At 35.9% G+C, this 22,573-nt stretch overlaps 1 protein-coding gene across 3 annotated transcripts in view; it reads right to left on the reverse strand.

Annotated features, from left to right (window-relative positions):
• Positions 1-1,829: 1,829 nt before the first annotated feature.
• RAB28 (RAB28, member RAS oncogene family) overlaps positions 1,830-22,573 on the reverse strand; it is a 64,616-nt gene continuing 43,872 nt past the window's right edge. Inside the window, exons 5-8 of one of the 3 annotated variants that reach the window (XR_004843211.1) lie at positions 12,884-12,987; positions 9,921-9,998; positions 5,542-5,750; positions 2,401-2,483 (exon numbers count right to left, since the gene is read on the reverse strand). Coding sequence is in view for 1 of the 3 variants with exons in the window: in XM_035903464.1 (XP_035759357.1) it covers positions 2,391-2,483; positions 9,921-9,998; positions 12,884-12,987 (275 nt within the window). In the remaining 2 variants the exon portion in view is untranslated. Of the gene's footprint in view, positions 2,484-5,541; positions 5,754-9,920; positions 9,999-12,883; positions 12,988-22,573 lie in introns of all 3 variants that reach the window. The other 2 variants (XR_004843210.1, XM_035903464.1) reach the window with 2 other exon arrangements.

The raw sequence follows: 22,573 nt of genomic DNA on the forward strand, positions 1-22,573 counted from the left end.
GCAGCAAAAGGAGGGGCTGGGGGCACAGGAGACGAGAGATTCCTGGTTAGCATAAATAATATACATGTATGTTAGGGAGGAAGAATGACAGCAGCTTGGAAATGTAAACAGAAATATCTCCAGAGGAGGCAGGGGTTTAACACAGAAAGTGTCAAAAAGATCAATGGGAATAAAACACAAAAGGATGTGCAAGTCAAAGACAGCTAGAAAAACAGGCGCTGAGAATAAAAGATCACGATGAGACGGAGACATAAAATCCATCTGTAAAATAGCTTGGACTTGGAGATGTATCACAGCCTTCCTACTGCAGGATTACCCCAAATGTAAAAGCAAAAGTTTTTTATTATTCAGGGCAATAAGGGGCTTTGCGTGTCAAGATATAAAAGCATTTTCTTCTGAAATGGAAGTTACAGAAGTTTTTAAGAGAAAAGCACTGTTTGGTTTTCAAGACCATGCCACATATTACTTGGGAAGCAGGACTATGAAGCCGACTCACGTGCACGGGAGAAAGACAGCTCTAGCCACCTAGCTGCCCCAGGTCGTGCTCGGCTCCTCCGAGGGAGCAGCTCTCATGAATATTTGAACATACGGGCAGAGTTCAGGACACAAACACACCAAGAAACCTGAGGGCTCAAAAAAAAAAAAAAAACCAAACAAAAACTTACCATGCGCTTCAGAGGGCATAAACTTGTAAACTTACCAGCTACTTCAGAAAAACTGTTTGAACAGAAGTTCTCCTCTGGTGGTAGTGGAAGATAGTTCGCCTTTCAGTTGCATTTAACCATAAGGTAAAGCTATGCGGTGGGACACGAACTGCACGGGACAGGAGCAAGAACACAGACTGTAAGCCTAGCATCAATAATTTATTGCAAATTCACACCTACCTTGGTGTAGAATAATTTCTCAGTATCTCAGCTTGTTTCTGAGAATTTCCCACATTCAAATGATAAAATATGACAACACTAAGTCATTGCCATGTAGTTACAAAACTATGCGTCAAGCTGCACATTGTACGGCTTAAAAATGAACTTAGCTTTTCAATGAACTTGGAATATATCAAACTAATAACAAATAGCACACTTTTGCCATCTGAATTTTTTTTAACATAGTTAAAATAGTTTAGCTATTTTAATTAAACCATTAATAGTTTAATAGTTCCAACTATTAAGCACTTGCTTGAACAGCTTAATAGGCGCACTCACTTGAAGGACCTTATCATTTCCACTTGTGATACACAAACTTACTTCACTCAGCCTCCTTCATTTCCTCAATCATCTCCAAATCTTTTGTTGTACTTTATAAGAAAACACATTCTAGAGTTAACACAGGAAGAGATTTCTAGTTTGGAATCAAGTTCACTTAATTTTTGTTTCTCTCCTTAGCCTTCCATTCAGATGCGCCGGCAGAGAACTGCATGTCTAAAAGAGACTGCTGGGAAAGGAACAGTGGAGAAAGAAATGTGATGATCACAGAGCAGACAGCTTTTTATTTGTCGTTTACTCTGAACTAGAAAAAATAAAAAGAGTCCCAGGCCAAAAGTCATTCAGTTAGTTATTAAAAATGACTGATCCTAATTGATCTATCAACAGTTTCTAATGTATGCTGAATATATCACTCAACATTCACAGCCCAAACTGTTGACTGAGGTTCATCCATATTCATGAAGACATATGAGCATATCTACTACTGCAAGAAGTAATGCTGATGCGGTAATAAAAATACATAAAACCACTAGCATTTTTGAGAGCATCCACAGAGACAACTCAAGAGTTCAGAAGAGTAATTATTTTTGTATTACAGCTTTATTTCAAGCACTGTTTCTTACTGGATACGACTGATACATTTTGCACTATGTATATATATTAATGGAATACTTTCCAAATTACCCATAGAGAAAATGTATTATGTGCTTAAAATTATTCCAGCGATAGCTTTTCCAAGTTACATTTTGCTGAGTGCTAGTTCAGATCACAGGAGGAAAAAAAAAAAGAGAAAAAAATTTTAAAAATGCTTTGGCAAAATACCCTTCTATGGTGATGTCTGTTAAAAGTATTTTGAATACAGGGCTTCTTCATCTGGTTGTTTTTCTCGTATCAGTCAAATAGATAGGAGGAAACATATAAGCACAGGTATACTGCTTTACTTAAATATAATTTAAAAGAATATAGTTCTTAATTTTTCAAGGTGTGTGTGGTCTTATGTTTGAATTTCAGCCCGTCAAAAAACTGCCTGCGGCTTCTCAACGTACAATGGGGTGCAACACATTTTTGAAACCTCTAATTGCATTGTTGCGATGGTCGCTGTTAAAACAAAGTTCCTGTTCCTGTCCCAGAGCCTGTGTCAAGGTAGGAGGACCGCCAAAGGTATCAAAACAGAGAGGAGTAGCATGGTCATTGAACTGCGCACATGGAGCTTCTAGGAGGATTAACGGTTCTTGTCACGGGCTCCTGGCTGTAGTTGACAATATCTGCCTTCACCACCCTCTGTCACAAAAGAAGACACAGTAACAATCAGAAAATGTAACCCTCATGCTGGAAAAGCATTCAACAGATATTTTGCTATGAAATATGAAGGGAAAAAAAAAATCAGGCAAAACAGACACTGTTTAGGGTTTTTTCCATTACCTTACAGAAAGCCTTATCAGGTGCTAATTCTCGTTCTAAATACCGCTTTATCCATACTAAGCAGAAGGAAGTGCCTCGGTAGGTTTTCACAACACTACAAATGGAACATGACTTTTTTGCAAAAGCAACAGATACAGTTTTACTTCCATAAAAATTGTTTTGTACGTAAACAATAGAACAATATTTGTTTACAAAGACTATGGTATGCATTCTTTAAGAATAACTGCCTAAACTGTAATTGGAAATTGTACCTAAATTTGTCTTTCCATCTTTACCCCAAGCACTTCACAGGAAAAGCTGAACAGAATTCAAAACAAATTTCAAATACAATCATATTTCAAAAAAGCTTTGATAGGCAGAGTGACTAAAGACTAAATTAACATAACAAGAACCTCTGCATACCATAAATACCTATTTTCTAATACAGATCAAACAGATATTACCCATTCTATTTACAAAGCATTTGATAAGACTGTTGGCCTCCCCTCTATGAGGAGAGGGAAATGAGATTCCAATTTTGTGTCCATTTCCATCTGAGGCAGCTATGCAACGTTTTGAATATACAGCACTGAAGTACCTTCCTGATACAGTAGCATGAAGTATTTCTAAGTTTCTATGAACTATCTCATTAGTAGAAACACCATGTCATTGTACCCAGAATTCCAAAATAATTGTGTTAAGTATTACAAATGCTTACAGATACAAAATATATTTTTCCAATAGCACTTACTGTAACAGTTGTTACTTCATGTAAAAGCAATGCAGCTTGAAAAAAAACCCCAAGTTTTCCATCAGTACCTGAACTACTGCATTGAGCAGACTTTGCTCTGGCAGTTGGAGGTGTTGTGATGTTGGTTATCTTCTTCAGGATATTTCACTAGTTCTGCCCTGACAACATGCTGTTAATCATGTATCAACATAATGGATAGAGGGCACGGAGAAGAATGTAAAAAGAAAAGAGAAGGAAAAAAAATTGAGAGATTGATCAGTAGTTGAAAAGAACGAATGAATGACATAAAAAGACTATGCAAAAGCAAAATGAAAGTGCATATCTTTTCAGGCCTTATGCTGATACAAGAGCAATGTGTCTCGCTGAAAGCAGCACTATCAGCATCAGGGCTGCTTCTTGGGCTTCTTCAAGGACATGCCCTTTCAAAGCACCAAAGCGAAATATTGATACGTGGAATCAGCAAAAGTGTATTAAAGCAAGAGAAGGGACAGAATGAAAAGGAAGGCAATTCAGTGGAAGAAAAGATGACAAGGGCCTATTCCTTTAAGTCTAGGATACTTAAACATTACATTAGTCAGCTTCCTATCAAAGACTGTACAAGTGCATTAGATGTACACATGCATCTTTCCCATTACCTAACTACTGCATTGTAACAGAATATATAATCAGAAACAGCAACATAAATTAACAACCTCACATCTAATTGCGGCAAAGCTTTGGTTTTTCTTTACTTCATATAAAAACAAAAGGCTCTCATTTCTCCCCTTAAAGACAAATGAAACTGTTGAAAGTTTTCTCATTATTAATACAGTGTTCATGCAAACAGGAGAAAAATTCATAGGACAATTTCATCAAAGTAGTAACACAGGAGGTAAGTCTACTATGAAAGATACTCTAAACCAGTTTAAAAATTTTTTCTTAAATACTTCAACACAACACATTTTCAAGGTTAAAACGAATGGATAAATGAATGAATATTATTACTTTAAAGAAAACAATATATAAACTGGACTATATGAATATATAAACAGTATATGTTAAAGATTACCTCTGTAAATAAAACCTGTATGTCAAACAAGCAACAATAATTGAATTGGCTGGTAAGGGATCTGGATTTATTAGCTGCTGATGTAGTCTTTTTGAGTTTAATTGATCACATTCATATTATCTTATCTCATGGACAACACTCATGATTTACTGGACTCCTGGCCTGCTGTTATCAAGGGAAAGGTTGCCAAATCCCATGTAAGGCGGTAGTAGGAGTTTTAGGATTAAACAGTGTTATCTGACCTCACAGGACCTAGTTTCTTCATCCCAATCTTTTGACTAGAGGGAGGGGGTGTTGAGGGGGAGGGGGGGACAAGTCTTGCAATCAGTAGGCAATTAATTGTTCCTCAAAACATTGGTCTAAATCCCATCCTGTAAACACAGGCAGGTTAGTGACCCATGCTTAGGCATGTTGTAGCAAGAAACTGACTATCATAAATGACTGGGATTTTCTAAAGGAATTTCATATAAATAAAAAAAAAGGTAAAAAATACCAAAATACCAGTAAATACCACTGCAACATTTCTTTTAACAACTTCATGGTAATTAAAAACTTGGGCTTCTTTGTATGAGTTTCGAGGACGGGCATATCATTGCCATGGTTCAAACCAGTGTCAATAATGAGAAATAACCTTTCTTGGTGCAGGTGTTCTGAATTCCAGATCTGACTTATCTGCCAAATGTTTTATTGTACAGAGCTGGTGCACACACCCCCTAGTTTGCTGAACTGGCATTTAGTTAATGAGAAAACTACACATCACTTACAAAAATGCTAGCTCTTGCCAATGCCAAGGAACAAAGCTATACCCCATGCAGTTTTTACACCACGGTTGAAAGTAAAAAATATAGAAAGAAAAACATTTGATTAGTAAAGGAGCTATTTCCTCAAATTTCATCAGACCCTTGCGATTTAAAAGAGAGAGTATTTTGAGGACTGAAAATAAGTCAGAATCTGCAATTTTCTTACTTTGGAATGCTTCCACTTCAAAAACATGCTCTACTTTCCAGTCACGCATAGAGAGTAATCCAGTTCTTTGTTCCACCACAGTTTTGACCAAATAAAAAGTTTGATTAACAGTCATCTCAGCATGCTAACAGACAAGGTTTAGTAGCTCTAGCTGAGATAGTTTAAAAACTTACCACCCCCAAATGTCTGTCCTATTCCTCTGCTGGAGATCACTGCTGCCAAAGGAGAGCTGGTGGAATGTAACGTGTACTTGCACCTCATCCGCTTCAGCACAAAGTCTGGCAGCTTCACTTAAAAACAACTTTCAGCAGCAGTTTAAGCTAAGCTGCTCAACTTCACCCTGATGTGGCCAAAGCACATGATCACCTTCCATTTTCTGATTCTGCTGTGGGAGTGATAAATTCCAGCAAAAGGGCAGTAACAAATAGCTTGGGTTGCATTAATATCTTAAACTGCTGCAACTGTTTTCTAAAACAATGCATGGTAAATAATTCCATTTCTAAGGCTTGTTCTTACAGTTAATTAACAGAAGTTTTGCTGTTAATTTGAAGGGGACCAGGAACCCCCATCCACTTTTCACAAGAGCTTCTGCAGTTCTGCCAGTTATCAAAGCCCAAAAGTCATGAATCAAGCCCCACAAATTCATACAAGGTAAAATAATGTGTTTGGGATTCCTATTACTTATTTCTAACCACCTGTGAATCACTTCCAAGATCTTCCTAGAGACTGTGACAATTATAATCGATTTTAAACACAGGAAATATGATCTTCGGGCATAAAAATCAAAAATGTGAGAAAAGATTTTTAAAGAGTATTCTTAATATTAAGCAATCTGTAATAATGAAGAAATGTGTAATAAAACATAATTCACATATAGCATTTCACCATTGGCATTTTACACAAACTTAGTATTTCATCTTATATTTTGCTACCACCTAGATTGAATGAAGACATCGGATGTCCTCTGGCAAACGTATTCAAGCAACAGCCTTCTCACTTTTCAAAACGACAAACCCTCGGAAAACTGGAAGATATAATCCAGCATGTAAATAGGGGACATTTGTAAGAACTAAAATGTGTTTTACTCTTTGTTCAAAAACTAAACCTAAGTCAACACTTGCATACTTACTGACTTAAGGATGAGTCACACTTACTATTGCATTTTTCATTTGATTCTTTACAGCATTTGTCTAGCATCCATCTAGCTAGCTATCTACTTTTGTAGTCCAATAGCTAGAGTATTAAATTCCTAGAAAATTTAAGGAACACATTCCCATAACTGTTCCACAATTTACGGAAGCCCTGTGCCCATTTTACAGATGAATAAAAAAAAAAAAAAACAAATAAACCACCACCACACTAAGGAGCCTGTATCTGTCATACAAAAAGTCTGTGGTAAACCAGAAACCTAGTCATGGCAACATCATCTAACACCACCTCCTTCCAGCCAAGAGACCAGCTCCATGCTTTTGGGAAACAGCATCAACACGTTACTTCAGTTAGTCTTTTCCACTGCAGACTAATAGATTTCTCTTAAGAAATGTCCTTCTATTCATCTCCCTGAGGATATGAAGGTTAAAGCTTTCCTTCTCCAATTTTATGCAGAGACTTCACCTTTCCTGTCTTAAGAAGTGACCAAGATATTTGGTTCCATACAACAATGAACCTTAAGATACAGCTAACAGACAGGCACTCCAATACAATTCCCACTGGTTTCTCACTGACTTAAATTGGGGCAATTCCTATGGCCCACTCAAAATAGCACTATGAAAGGAAGCAAACATTTTACTGGTAACAAAGAACTATTGCTTGTTTGGAAGAGATTGAAACTACACTTGAGTAGCAGAACCTTGCAGAGTCAGGCAGCTGCTTTCCAGTTCTCACGCTTTAGCTACATGCAATGCATAGCACCACATAGTGACTTCTGCTGTACCTGTAGAGTGACAGTGACGTTTCTTTTCTGTCCAACTCCGTTTACCAGCTTTGTTTCTACTTTTGTTGTGTTTTTTTGTTGTTGTTCTTGGTTTTTCAGGGCAGGGGGGTACCTTTTTTTTTTTAATCACTATAGCTTGGATTCACATGAACAGCCAATGTGTGGGCCACAGTGAGTATTTAATTTATGCGTATTTACTATTTATAGGCTATTGCTACTGCAATTTGTGTAACATCAACTTTGTCTGATCCACATATTGCATATTGCATTGATCTGCTCAATAAAATTAAAAATTGTAATTACAAAAGTAAGGTAGAAAGAGGCCTACTTAATGCCGATACCAATTTGACATTAAAAGTTATGTACTCTTGAGTCAGGGCTATACAGAGGTTCTTACTTTAAAAACAACCTAAAAATAGACACTTTCCTTAGGAAGCTACAATTTTCTGTATCACCCCATTTCTCATATTCTCTTTTTAATTTATTTGCATACCTCTCTACAAGCTTACACCTGAGTTACCAGAGCACACCACCACACAGCAGAAAGAGGTCTAAGACTGATGTTCCAGTGCTAAACAACCAAAGAAAAATTAAATAACTCTATGTGCTGAACTATTTATATGCAAATAAGCATAGAGCTCAGAACAATAGATGGATGGTGCCTTAATAGTAGAAGATCACTGAAAAGACACAGCATTTCTCTACCTACAAATTACAGCTTTCTGAAGCTCCTTAGCTTTGCTTGTTCAGTGCGCACTACAAGTGTATTTTACCATTTTACTGTTTGCAATACAGTTTTCTAGTTAACCACTTCAACACAGATTGTAAACACTGCTGTGGCAAAACACTTTCAGAAATTACATATTTATTGTATATTTCAAGAAGCAGGAGACCAAGCTGTACAGAAGAAATGTTTTGCCTTTCTTTTAAATAAGCTTGTTATTTTGTGGTACTTGTTTAATGTTGGTAGTAACTAGCAGCTCCAGGATATTACACCACCAGAACAGCTAGCTTCCTTTTGATTCAACAAGTAAATTTAAAAATAAGCGTACTGTAATCTCCAGCATCATTATATAGTAAGGGTTGCCTCGGTAGTATAATCTTAGTTTTCGAGGCTTCTTAAACTGGGCTTGTATAAAATCTTTCTGGTTTAAACCATTACAAATTTAAATATGCACACAGTCTTCCTGGCAGGAAAATTATTTATAGAAGCAGGAACTAGGAAGAAGGAGGTGGTAAGGGAAAGGGGGTTATATTAGAAAACCTCTTGCTTGATTGCTTATTTGAACAATTAACATGTTTTTGATGTCCTAACTTTCACTGATAAAAACTAAGTGACTTCCAACTCTGGTAGATACAGTTAAGCAAGCACATTTTTAATTAATATAGTTACAGTTAAAATTTTTTAAAGCCATGAAAACACTTTTCCCCCGCGAATTCATAAGGTCATAAAACCATGTTCTCATTAGGGCTGTTTTGCATACATCAATTACTGAACAGCGTGAACTGCAAAGCTCTGCTACAGTTCAGAGCAGGACACGCAGCAGGGTTTTGCCACATGTTCACAGCGAAATCCTTATATTCGCATCCCTAACTCACTGCTAACCAATATAAGAGAATGGGGCACAGCCTTCTTGACAACCTTCCCACCTATTGCTCGGAAACATTTTCCTCTCTCTCAGCCCTTTCTTACTGCAGAGGAAATGGCAAAAAATCCCCAAGATAATACTCATAACGCAAAGAACACAAAACGCAAAGGCAGAAACTATGCAGCTCCTTTAGGGGGAGATTATTTGGGACTGGTAGACTGACAAAAAAATTTGCAGATGCCACGGAGCCATAATAGCTACCCAGACATACGATTCCATAGGTCTGCCTGATATTGAGAATGGGGATGCTGAACCAGAATAGGGTTCATTTCTCATCTGCACATCAGAATAAAATGGGAAATAGTGACTACAACATCAATATTCCTTCCCTGAGGCAGATAGTCACTACTGCAGAAAGTATTCTGGTCCTGTATTATACAGGCACACAATGAAAACTAAAATCTGAGATTAATCAAACAGGATTTGACATAGTTAATTCCTGACTCTGCGACTGACAAATAATATTTTTTCCTGTATGACTAATATGAAGATTGATTTAGAACATTCCCACTCACAGAAGCTTATGCCTTCTATCACTTAAATTTTTAGTGTTCTAAACCAAAATTTGTTTTTAAATATGTAAAGGGTTAAAAAAGAACAATCATCAAAACTGTATCTGACATCAATGTACAGTAATTAATGTATATATGTCTTCCATGATACCTGGATATGCATACATATAGAGAGGTTTTCATTCCTAAACCAATTTTAAGTACTATTTTTAAACAAACAGCTCTCAAACTGAAGTTTTGTCCTAATTTTTTGAGCATATATTTTCTTGTTTCAGCAAGTTTATAATGATGGATAAATAAAGAATTATTATATTTAAAAAAGCTGTTGTGAAAGTAAATAATTGTCTTCAGAACAACAGATGCAGCTTGCTTTAAAGGACAGTTATTAATTTGCAATGACTTTTTCTTTAATACTCATTAAAATACTATGAGAAAAACATGTATTTGTGGAAAATCACCTGTGATTGTTCCAATTCTGCTTTGTTTAGTTTGATGCCAAGTATGTCAGCAGCAATTCTCTGAAAACACAGGAAGACCTATGGAAAAAAAATTAAATTGCATTTAAATGATTAAGAACAGACATCTTTCAGGTTCTTTCAAATATATCAAACCATTCTTGAACTGTAAACAATGAGATATACAAAATTATGACCTTTGCAAAACAGATCTGAAAATAACCTCATCTGGTACATTCAATTTTGTTTAAAAATTGTAGAAAATAAGTCAACAATGGTACAAGGAATGAACAGTATGCTGGATTGTTAAGCAACACTTCTACTCTGCCTCCAGAGACCTAAGTTTAAACAAGCTTTTACACAACCCACCTCTCAGTGCTATAAAATATGAATAAGGGTATTCACTAATGTTTAGCACAAAAATATATTACCAGCGTATTGTGCCACAGAGATGTAGGTTTCTGAAACTGAGAACAACAGAACTGTGCATCAACATGCCCAAAATCTCTACCGCACGCGCTTAAAAAAATGAGCAATACAGAAGCCAAGCAATGATACATTTGTTCTGAAGAGTCTCGCAAAATGTTATGAGTGTTACACCAAGCAGAAGTTATCTATAGGGTACAAGCAAGATGGTGTACAGCATGCACCAGCCTAGCAGAGTTAGGCTTTGGACATGGTTTGACAGATAACATGGGGTGGCAATGCTATCTTAAGTAACCCCTTTACTTCATCTCAGTCCAGTCCACCAATTTTACTGTTCAGGCAGCTGCATTTTAAATGCAATTAAAGAACACAACAGACGTTGAAGAGGAGGAGCTTAAGCTTGCTCTGCTGCTGAACACTGTATTGTCAAGCTACACATTATATTTTACCTACATGGTTATTTGGCTGAGCTCACAATCTAAACTACTGGCAAACATTGCTTTTCATCATGCAGCTGCCACCCCAAAAGGTAAGGCCTGGGTAAGTAACTTTCAATGAAAATTCAAAAAAATACCATTTACACAATCTCTTCTTACACCTGACATGGAAACTAGTAACAAATTAGTGGCACAACCAATGAGCCATGGTAGCTTCCAAAATAATTTCTCTTTCTCTGAACTACTTGGTCTAGTACTGGTCTATTCTACTAGCATCCACACAGCAAGAAACAAAATCCTGAACAGGCTTACCTTTTCCAGAGACCTACTTTAACCCACAGCAGGCTCTCAGGTGTACTGAGCTAGATCCCCTGCCATGAGGATGCTTTGTACACAAAACATCGGGTGCAAGTTCAGTGCTTTAGTTATGCAGTTTGATGGACAGTAAGACAGTTAGCTATACCAAATCTTTCATAAAAGTTTTTCTCCCCTGAGGAGACTTTTGGGCTTTTCTATGTACACATAAAATTATCTTTTGCAAACCAGTCTGTTGGAAAGATCTGAGGTAAACAAAGCAAATCATTTATCTTAACTGAGTATTTAAGACTCCTCTAGTCTACATTCACAGTAGCAATGGATGGCCTCTTAAATCCCTGTCTAGGGTAAACACCCTGTCCTTCCTGCACAACTACCCCAAAACATGAAGATTTTGAAAGGCCAGTGTGCAGCAACAGTGAGTTAATTTGAATTTATACTGAAACTAAAAATTAACTACTGTAAACTATACCTCATACCTTCTTTTGTTAGTAGACATTTAAACAGAGATTTCTGATTAATGCTTTCTAGGTATGTTCAGATTTACTTTTGGTTTAAACGGTTAAGTTAAAAAAAAGTACGATCAGTATATATAGTGGGATGCTGCTGTAATTCATTAATCAATTAAAAAGATGTAATAAAGATTCCTTCATAACTTGTAATGCTAAATATAGCAACCTTATAAAAAGAACTGCTTTTTCTTCTTATTACCAAATCCCACAAAAAGGTTGTCTCCTTGAGAAAGGAATATATTTTGTCAGATGCATACTTCATTGACTGAAGTATTATAAAATTTTTCTTGTTTCTAGCACAAAAAGCTTGAATTTTCACACTTTAAACAAAAATTTATGCCAAAATTTAACACAAACTATAAAGAGAATCAGGATTTGTAACAGCACTATTGTTAGACTTTACAGAATAACTATTGTCTTATAAAATTAGGCAGTACAATGCAGAAGTTTCAGCAAAGCCATTAAAACCAGTGATTCCATTTGTGTTACATAATTATACTTCCATATAATTGAACATGGTCTTACCATTCAATAACATAAAGTAAGTTATGTTGTCATAAATAGGAGACAGATACGGGACTGGTTTATGGGAATGACAGAGTCATTAGGCATGTGACAGAAATCAAGCAAAACAATACAGTGTGATTTAACACGACTGATACAGTCAGCTGAAACAGAACCTTTTCTTCCATAGGCTTCCAACTAAAACAAATAACCCAGTTAGCTCACAGTCAAAAGATTGTTCAAAAATGTGCTCCACAAAGCATTACAAATACCAGGATGTTCAAATTTCAATTGGCCTGCAGAGGAAGTGTCTCTCATGGCTCAGGACCTGTATTAAAAACTTTGATCACAACAGGGTCTTGTGACATTATCAACTGTTGAAAGTTTCTGTACTGATGGTCTGTAGATAGGACTCCACCTGGATTGAAGGAATACATTTAATTACAGGCTGACAGCAAGCAGAGATCCAGCTGGTCTCCATTCTCATGCTGATGTATAAGCTAGACCATTTCCATATTAAAATCTATACCTCAAACTGCAAATCAGATGAGAAGCCACTGTAATTAATAGAGAACATATACACTTACACAAAGATCTATTTTTCACACAAGTAGGTAGGCAAAAAGGACCTGCAGCAGCCAAAGTTCTCAATGGCTTGATACACAAAGTATAATAAAACTGCTACACCATATCCCAGAATAACGGCTTTCTCAAAAAAAAAAAAAGAAAAAAATAAAAAAACATCTAAAAGATTCTTATTTTTCTTACTTACAGAATCTCCTGTCTTGGCTGACACGAAATGGCTACTGAAATTGTTTTCCTGACAAAATCGTTGGTGCTTGTCAAGTTTTACTGTGCGCATGTGCTCCAAGTCAACTAAAAATAAGTTGAAAAAAGGAAAAATTACTACAATGGAGCCCATTTAGTTACCTGTCTTAGAAATCACTCACTGGAAACACATCAGATGTAACCTCTTCCTTTACAGATGTATCCAAATACATGTTTCTTTCTCTTTATAATCATTTGCCGAAATAAAAATAACATTACCTCAAATTAATTTTATTTGCAAAACTAAAATGAAACCACAATTAAAATTATACGGTCAAATGCAACAAATTCATATCTGAAGTAAAGGACAAATTTATTTCTGTATACACACAAGAAATTTGTAACAACTTTACTGGTAGCTACATACAAAAAACTGAGACAGAACTAAATTTTGAGCATTGTGTTTGCAAGCATGATGTGTATTGGAGATTCCAGTGTAATCTAAAGACTTTTACAAAATAGAATTCACCAGGCAGATATGAATCTACATACTTTTCTATACTACATGCTTTTCTAATAAAAAAATGTAAACAAGTTGTGAAGAATTTTACCGCAGAACACGGTCGAGCAAAAACATTCACTATAATAAAAAATTAGCTGAGTAAAAACATTGATGTTACTTGTATATGAAGTTTTCAATTCCACAAAGGCATGGTTCAGAAAATTAAAAACAGTAAAACACATATTTCAAGAGTCACACACATTTTCATTTTTATCATTTTACAACCACTGGAAGCAGAGCAAAGCTTTCAAATGGTATTTTATGTCGAAAAGCACTGGTTGCTTCCAAAACAACATGGAACTCAAGCCTTGCACAGGTTTTATTGTGTACATTCCAATTTCTCCAAATCTGATCCTAAGGTAACTGGAAACTATATTGAACAGTTTCTCTTTTTATTGCATTACTGTTCCTATAAGGTGTTGACTCAATGCCGTCAAATTATAAGGCAAGTATATTCAGAAGGATTTAAGGACAACCAGGCTCTTTGAGTGAATACAGGAAAAAAAAACTTAAACTGATTTCCTGAGGAAGGGACCCAACTGACTTGTAAAAACTTGTAAATTTGCAAATCTAGTAAGCCTGCATAATAGTGTCATTTGATTATCAGCTGAAAAAATGCTCTCCTACTACATAAAAGGCTTTATTTTAAAATGATATTGGAGGTCTTTAATTTGTAGGCTCTGGAGATTTTCTCGTGGAGATTTTTAGTCTAACAGGGGATTCCTACACCCCATTTATACTGCTTACCTTGGTTAGCATAGAGTTTTTGCCACATATTACTGTTACTTGCACATCAGTAAGGCCTTGTTTATAAGAACAGGCCTAAAATCATCCAGTTACCACAGGCATTAATTTGTGAAGGACTAAAATACTAAGCTATTAACACTGATGTTTGTAGTACAGTTTTTCATAATACTAAATGTAGAATATATAGTTTCATAAAAAATAGGAAGAACAAATACATTTACTACAATAAAACCCAAAGTCGATAACAATTTTGTTAAAAACGCATGCAGTCTACATAACAGCTACTTAACTTTTTTTTCCCTCTGAAAAATAATTGCCAGAAGAGAGCCTCTGTTGAAACACTTTTAAGAATAAAATACAGCATACTGCCTAAGCCATATCATTATTAACTATTATTTTTACTCTTTACAAATTAGCTCTAAGTGCAACTTGGAAAACACCACAGTGAGATTACTCTTTGGGGAAAAATAAATATATATTTTCTTTATTTTTTATTTGACGAGCTCTTAAAGGAACATTAACCCCACCTCCAAATTTCACTCACTGTATTTCTTCGGCTATACCTGAACTCCAAAAACCTTCACATGATTTCAATAAAAATAAATAAATAGAGAGACAGCATTTATATTGTGTCCTTCTAACATACGATGACACGCTTATGGAAGTCCATGAAGACAAGCTCATGAGTTACAATCCCTCTCTCTAGCTCTCTTTCCCAAGAATAGGGCATGGAAGAACACAACAGCGTGCTAGAAGTTGATGAATTTTCAGGAAGAAAACGACACAGCCATATTGGAAATTATATCCTCAAATGCATCCTATTTTCTATTTGAAGAAACGTCAAGAATAATATATGGTCAGTGGAGCATATACTTTACTACAGCAGAGAAATTAAAAGCACACAAGATCCTAGAATCTAACAGACTGGAAGTGAAAATCAAGGTGAAATTATGTTTCTGAATTTTGTGTAATTCTCAGTCCCTCTCCCCACTTACAAGTATTTCACCTTGTGCCTTCTGAATTATGGGCAGTCTGGTGCGAACTGTACGGTTACTGTTACGCCAGATAACTGCCAGGTAACTGTCCATGTGCACACTCTCAGCCCACAGTAAACGCAAGGCAATTCATGTTACATTAGCTCTCAATGAAAGAGGGCACAGTTTTAGTACAAGAAAAGGGTTTCAAGCGTTAATAAATATTTAACTATAAAAAGCTGCAGTTTGCAGTCAATGAAAGACGACTATGCTAACTCGAATTACTTTGCATTGCCACAGGCTAAGGGCACAATCATAGACAGTTACTGAAGATCAGCTAAAATACAGTGAAAAATTACCCTCCAGTCCTTGTTTTTGAACATCTGACATTGGTCAGCTCGACAGGCAGAATTCTTAGCACACCAGGAGATAAGTCTTGTCCAGATTTTATTTAGACATCACAGCAAAAAGACTTTAAGGAGGGATTTGGAGGAGAAAAATGATTTTTCTAAAAAGATGTTTATAAGGAATGCAGGGACTTTATAGAAAGAAAACTAACAGCTGGCCAATGTGGGCTGGTTTGAAAAGTTTAAAGGCAAAGAAAAATAAGTTTTGGAGAGAAAGAAAGAGAATCAGATACATAAATATAGTCTGATTTTACAAAGCAGGAAAATGATCTTGCAGAATATTCTAAATGACTAGATAACATCGCATTGGCCAAGAAAAAGGAATTACTGAAATTAAGATGCAAAATAAGAACATTTTGACTGTGGTAATGGTTATAATAGGGCATATCTAACAAAGATCTCAAAGAAAGAATCTGCAAGATTTGGACACACATCAAACACAAACATTTAGAGAAAGGCCCAAAGCAAAGTTTACGTGCCAGATGGTACAGTCATCCTCCTCATCTGAAGTGAATGACAAAGACAACAGCAGGGGAAAATTAATAGGTCCATTTTTACCAAGCAGAATTTAAATTGATGGCTAGAAATTCCCAATGGGATGTCTAAAGGAGACACAAGGATTTTAGTTTGAAAAGCAAAAAGAGATTTAACTATTTGCAAACAGTGAACTTCTAAAGCACACAAATGTTACAAACCAGTACTTTGGATAAAGTGCTTGGATACAAACTCTGCTATCTACATTAATAAATTATGTATTCTGATCATGAAAAGCTAAAGCAACCCCAAGATGCTTACATTTTTCAGAATGCAGTGAGAGCATTTCTTTGATCTATCATTTCCAAAACTCTAAAGGTGTTAAAAATGGGACCAACAGGAATGGCAGTTAAAGTAGGTTAGAAAAGCAACAGTTAAAACATCAAAGGAGTACAAGAACATTGCTAATTCCTTGACTATACAGAAACCACTTAGTATATTTGCATTAAATGGAATACTTAACTAAACCACATGAAAATTGAAATCAGCAGAAGCAGAGGGACATCACAAACAAGGAAAAAAAGGAGGGAGAGGTCAGAGTATTGTTTCCGCGACTGGCCTGATGAGGGCAGAAAAAGGGGCTCATAAGCCTCCAAATTAATTTTGAAGTCCCTTTCTAAGAAAAAAGCATCCACAATATGGGCTGCTGCCATTTGCTCATTTTTATGCCTGAAATACACACTAAAAAGCTTGTATGACAAATATAAAAAAACTCCACGGTTGCCAGATATTCTCGAAAAATTATCTCCGTTGTCTTAGTTGTCCTCTTCTGCAACTCTGTTTCTAACGAACTAGTCAAGAGCTCAACCTTTTGTTTCTCTGGAATCAAACCAAACAATCACCTTTAAGCTTGTCTGGTGGGAAGAGTGATTTCAATTAAAGCTAGCAACATAAATTGCTGCTCCATAACTAACAGATCTACACACGTTTGTGTGTAAAGGTATCCCATAAAGACACTGGCACAACAAAGATACATTAGGAACTTGAGGAATTCAGACATGACTTCCACCAAGCCAGACAGATCCAAATGAAAAATCTCACCTCATAGATGAAACCAGCATAGATCAGTGTCTGCTGTAGCAAAAGCAGGTAAGGCTTGCTAAAAGACTTGTTTCTCATGAACTCTGGAGAGTTTAATTTTTATTTGTAGGTGAGACTAAGCAGGGATCTAGTGAGGTGAAAAAAGAAAACAGAATCTAGGAGACAAGTATGAAACTCCCACAGAAATCCCAAAGATACTCTAAGACATTCCCGAAGGTGTGAGGGTAAAAAAAAAACCCAGGTAAGAAGAAACCTGCAGAATCTACATAAGAAAAAAGATAAACACCATCATGGTCACATCTATGGAGAGCAAGTGACATTTCAAAGACAACAAGGACAAAATAGTTGTTTTAAGTTAGGACCAGAGAGATTTGATTAGCTCACATCTTCAGGTGGTTTATACAAAAAACATTTTCATTGTCCTCTGAATTGCTGCCATACATCACTTATTTGCAGTGAAAAGCTGATAGTGCTAACTCGAAATGGTGAAGAAAATCATATATTAAATGACTAGAAAAATTCTGAGCAAACACTTGAGACAGTATAAACAGTTATTCGAAGTCAAATCTCTATATAACTTTACTTGGGAAATTAAGAGTCAATCACTAAAATTTTAGTAGAGAAACATTAGAAAGCACTAGATAAAACACAATTGGGTGCTCTACAATCTACCCCCCCCCCACTGCCATTCAGTAGAAATTCAGTCTTGACTGAATAATTCTGCTATTTTTGACTTGAGACTGAAATCACCAATGGTAAATGAAGTAATGCTGTATTTCTTTCTCTTACACTATTTAGACGTATGTACCATTCCTTTAAGACAAAAAAAAGGCTCGCAACAAGCCACGTAGCACCCCTGTGCGGAGACAAACAAGTGTTTCCATTCCATTGCACCATACATATGTGGAAAACCTATACTCAAGCAGCTTAAATACTACTTTAGGTCACCTGCTTCACTGAAATGAACTAGAACAAATATAATCTGCTCGTCCGAGTTTGCTTCAAGGAATAAAGTGTGATATCAAATCCCACAGCTGTATTGTCTTAAAGTATGTGGAACAATTTACCAGAGTAATACAACTGGTACAAACATGAAGCCAGTATTTTAAAATATGTATCATCAGTTAGAAGAATGATGAATGTTCTGGTTTTATAATCTTTCAAAATGCCAAAAATGTAATAGCGTATTTTTATTTAAATATTGTCACTCAAGCCAGTAACTGCACATACTCCACAAAGACAACAGAACATCATTTATGCAGAATGTAAGGGCTGCTACTCATGCTATTCATCTCCCTTTCCCACAGGGCTGCCAGTCTCTTCTTTCATAACATCACTGGAGAAGAACTCCATGTAAAACTACATTTTTTTAAAGTCGGAAAACATCCATTTTGCATGAATCTTCCTTTCAGGTAATTCTGGAAGAAACACAAACATATAACTTGTACAGGTACTTCCAGGCAGCTGAAAAAATAGTGACAGTACTTGTTCAGAATGGCATAAACAGCTGAGTGGCATGCATAATGCATGTTAAGCGAGTCTGAATGTTTAATAGCTTGTTGGCGTTCCTCCTGGATCATGAGATTACACTTGTAAACTGTAAGGCACTATACAGTCATTTTAGGTGATTATACCAGTGATAACTAACCTAACCATTTTCTAAACCATATGCATGAAAAGGAACATGAAAGAGACAGTTCAGAGAATTTCAGTAAAGGGACGCCTCTCCACCCAAATCTGGCCGCCTTTCACTTTCAAAGCTTGCAGTTGTAGTAACCGCAGGGGAATCTGTTACAAAGGGGCAGTTCTCTTGTTTAAGCTAAACTTTTTTCTTTTATTGATAATTACACTATTTGCTATTAAAATTGGTATTAACATATAAATGAATTTACAGCTATCTAGTTTTGCTGTTATCGTGCATATTATAACTATTTCATATTTTAATATAATCAAGGATAGTTTTAAAGTTATAAGTAAACATCTATATTAATCTATGGTACTGCACAAAAATATATTCTTTTATAGTATGCTGTGAAAAAAAGAAATATAAATCTTTCTGCAAAGTATTTGCAGCTGTTCACACAAGGTATACAATTACATAATGTTTAAATAATGAGCTATCACGATTAGCCCACACAGACATGACAAGTAAAATGCTTTAATAATTTATTAATTTGATTTACATGTGCTTAAAATTATGTACATATTTTCTCTTCTGAAAATACTCCAGAGTCATAAAAAAGGGGGCTGTATATGACGATCTCTTTTTCATCCTATTTTCTGGTATTATTCCAGACTGATTTCTTAAGAACAAACCTAGCTTGAGCACCTGAAACCCTAACAGAGTAATGAAGACAACCCTTCTACACAGCAATATCTTCGTGCAGCACACACTGCTCAACGAGCGCAGAGTGTGAAGGTTCTGCTTCTCCCATGTATAAGCAAAAGTGCATGAAAAAGGGAATAGAAATGGGATTTCTTTAAGATGTGCCCAAATATCCACTATTCTAAAGAATAGAACAGAAACCATGATGAATACTGGAAGCAGTGTTCTGGGTAATGGGATTTACCGCCCAGTTTATCAGAGCTCTACCCCATAGCACCCCAGCAGGGCACAGCCTGGCAGGTCCCACAGCTCTGGCCACAAGGAACCCCGCTCAGGCCTCTTCTGCCATAAGCCATATCGCCCAGTTTAAATTCTAATTCTGCCATCGCTCCAAAGAAAATGGGGAAAAAAGCAACCAGAAAACCTCCTTAGCTTTTTATTGCTCAGCTTACCAGTAACCTACTGCTTTCCCACTAAAAGATGGAGCTATTTCATTATGCCTTTGTCTTTAAAGAATATGTGAATTGGTTACTTAGAACTTCAAGCAAGTGCCCTTCCATTTTCTAATGAGAAACGAAGGTTCTTTTCGTGCAAATTAGAAATTAATCTGATATAACAAACCTCTGATGTTATTAATAATAATTAGTATGTGATATGACATAACCAGAAATATGCAGAAGTAATAATAAAATAATTTGACAACCAATTGTGCCAAGTCTGCAGTGCTATCAGACTTTGTGTATTACATAGCTTTTTAAAAATCAGGTTTGATTTGGTACTTTTAAATTACTATAGCACATACTTCCTCTTGAATATTCAAGCCTAAATGTCAGACTGCAAACTTCAGCTTTTTGTAGTTAAATTTTTATTAATACTTTCAATCTTTTTCTCACACTAAAACTGTATAACTGCCAAGAAAAGAAAACTCTTTCATAGAAGTCCTGAAAACTATGCCACTACACTGATTTAAGGAAGCTCAAAATGAAATATAAATATAGTTCCAGTACAGATTTTCTCAGTAATTTTTTTAGGTTATCAAGAAAACATCTAGAGTGTTGATCTGGTTATACTCATGTCAGACAAACTATATGTCACATTAACTACCTCCAGGAAGTTATTCCAAACACAAAATAAACTGTTTATGCCCCTTCTCAGATAGATAGCATGACAGATTGTTATTAGTTGAAGACAGATGAAATACATTAATTTGATTGCAAGCATGTGTTTACTTTCTCACTGTCATGTACACTCTACTGCTGATGCTTCCCTTTGAGGACATAGTAACAAATCAAACATTGTATTATAAGACTTGCTAAGGTAGAATAATAATAGCTGGTGCTGCACTTTAATGCTTAAAAAACTATACTTAACATTTCCAGCTACAGCACGAAATTACTGGTTTCAGAAGGCAAAAAAAATTGATAGCCTAAAAACCCCTGTAATTTACACAAAACATTGTAACACTTCCTCCTCTAAAAAAAAAAAAAAACCAAACCAACAGAATTATCTGCTAATATGCTTGTCAATTATTAAAGAAAAATGTAACTTTCTAAATGCCAAATCTATGATCTGAGCTCCTTCTAAACCAGAAGACAAATCCCTACAGATACAAGACAAGAAAATGTATGCCTAATATGGGAAATGAAAGGTGAGCAATTCCTAGGTCTCTGGTTAGAAACAGAAAGGCATCTTGCTTGTGAAGGGAGGTTTGCCTGGTTTTATGCAAAACTCTCTCATGGGCCTCCACTTATTTGTACAAAGTCTATGTGGAATTTTCTTCCCTCTCAAAGAATGACATATGAAGACACAAAATCTGCGATGAGCTTCTTAGAATAAGGGTACTTCACACAATAAAATCAGGTTGATGATGCTAATAGTTTGTTCTGACACAGGAAATAATAAGAATGTATTTAGCATGTCAAGTTCTCTTCGATTTGTATTTTTGGAAGTAGCTATAGTCTTTATATAGGTTTTCTACATAAAACCATCCCATATTAAATCCCATTTCAAATACTGTTAAATAAAAAAGTATTATGGCATTTTTTTCTAAAGCTATAAAAGCATAGTGGTTCTTGTGCAGCTTTGGAAGACCAAAGGTTAATAAGGTTAACATTTCCAAGATTTAAAATGTGTTTCAATAAAAAGCATGAAGAGCAGCCAGAAGCAAACGTCTCCGTCCCAGCAGCTGACTCCATCCAAGTGCAGTTAACCATAGAGGACACAGGATTCTCCCCTAAGAACAAGCTTGTATGATGTTTGGTAGATGACAGGTCGTTTTTAAGAAGATATGTTAACCTTTGTAAACACAAACAGCAGGCATCTTTTCATACCAAAGTAAAATTTCTTACGAAGAAAAAAAGAACACACCCAAGTTTCTTTTCAAAACTAAGATGACAGATGACTGGCTTACACAGCTTGAAGAGACAGTTAAAGTGAAAATAAGAATATTTTTTTCTCAGCTGGACATTTCCCATTTTCATTTTTCAATAAATTCTTGGCAGAAATTCTTGCAACCATTTATCGTTTGACTGAACAGACTAAGATTACAGTGATAGTTAGAATCTGATCCCTTCTCTCAGGTACCTACGCTCCTTATCCCTACCCCTAATGCAGACATTTTGGAAGTAAGTATTTAAAAAAAAAGATTACGTTATTAAACAAATATACATTTGAGTCACCTTGTAGTATTATCTTGGGATTAAAACATATTTGGAACAATTCTGCCTTTTTTTTCCTTTTAAAAAAAGTGTGTCAGAAGGACACAGAAGGACATAGAGAGGACGAATGAAAGGCAGTTGACTGCCATCTCCCCACCCTGCAACCCAAGTGACTGAGTACACTGAAGATCTATCTGGACAGCAGACAGTAGCACAGCAAAGAGATGACCAAATTAACTCCAAATGCATTATTCTGGGCACAAGGAGTTGAGATGTGGCAGTACAGACCTCTGTGCAGACGATTTTACCACATATCTCTGTTTGCTGTCTGCAGCATACAGACCTAAATAAACACGCCCTTAGGGTAAGCTTAACAAACCAAGTGGGGGTGTGAACGAAAGAGCATGAAATGCTTTTGTGTGTGTCCTGGTATGGAGTGTGAACAG

This window comes from Egretta garzetta, unplaced genomic scaffold (genome assembly GCF_000687185.1).
Source record: "Egretta garzetta isolate BGI_Z169 unplaced genomic scaffold, ASM68718v1 scaffold151, whole genome shotgun sequence".
In the NCBI taxonomy this organism is placed as follows: domain Eukaryota; kingdom Metazoa; phylum Chordata; class Aves; order Pelecaniformes; family Ardeidae; genus Egretta; species Egretta garzetta.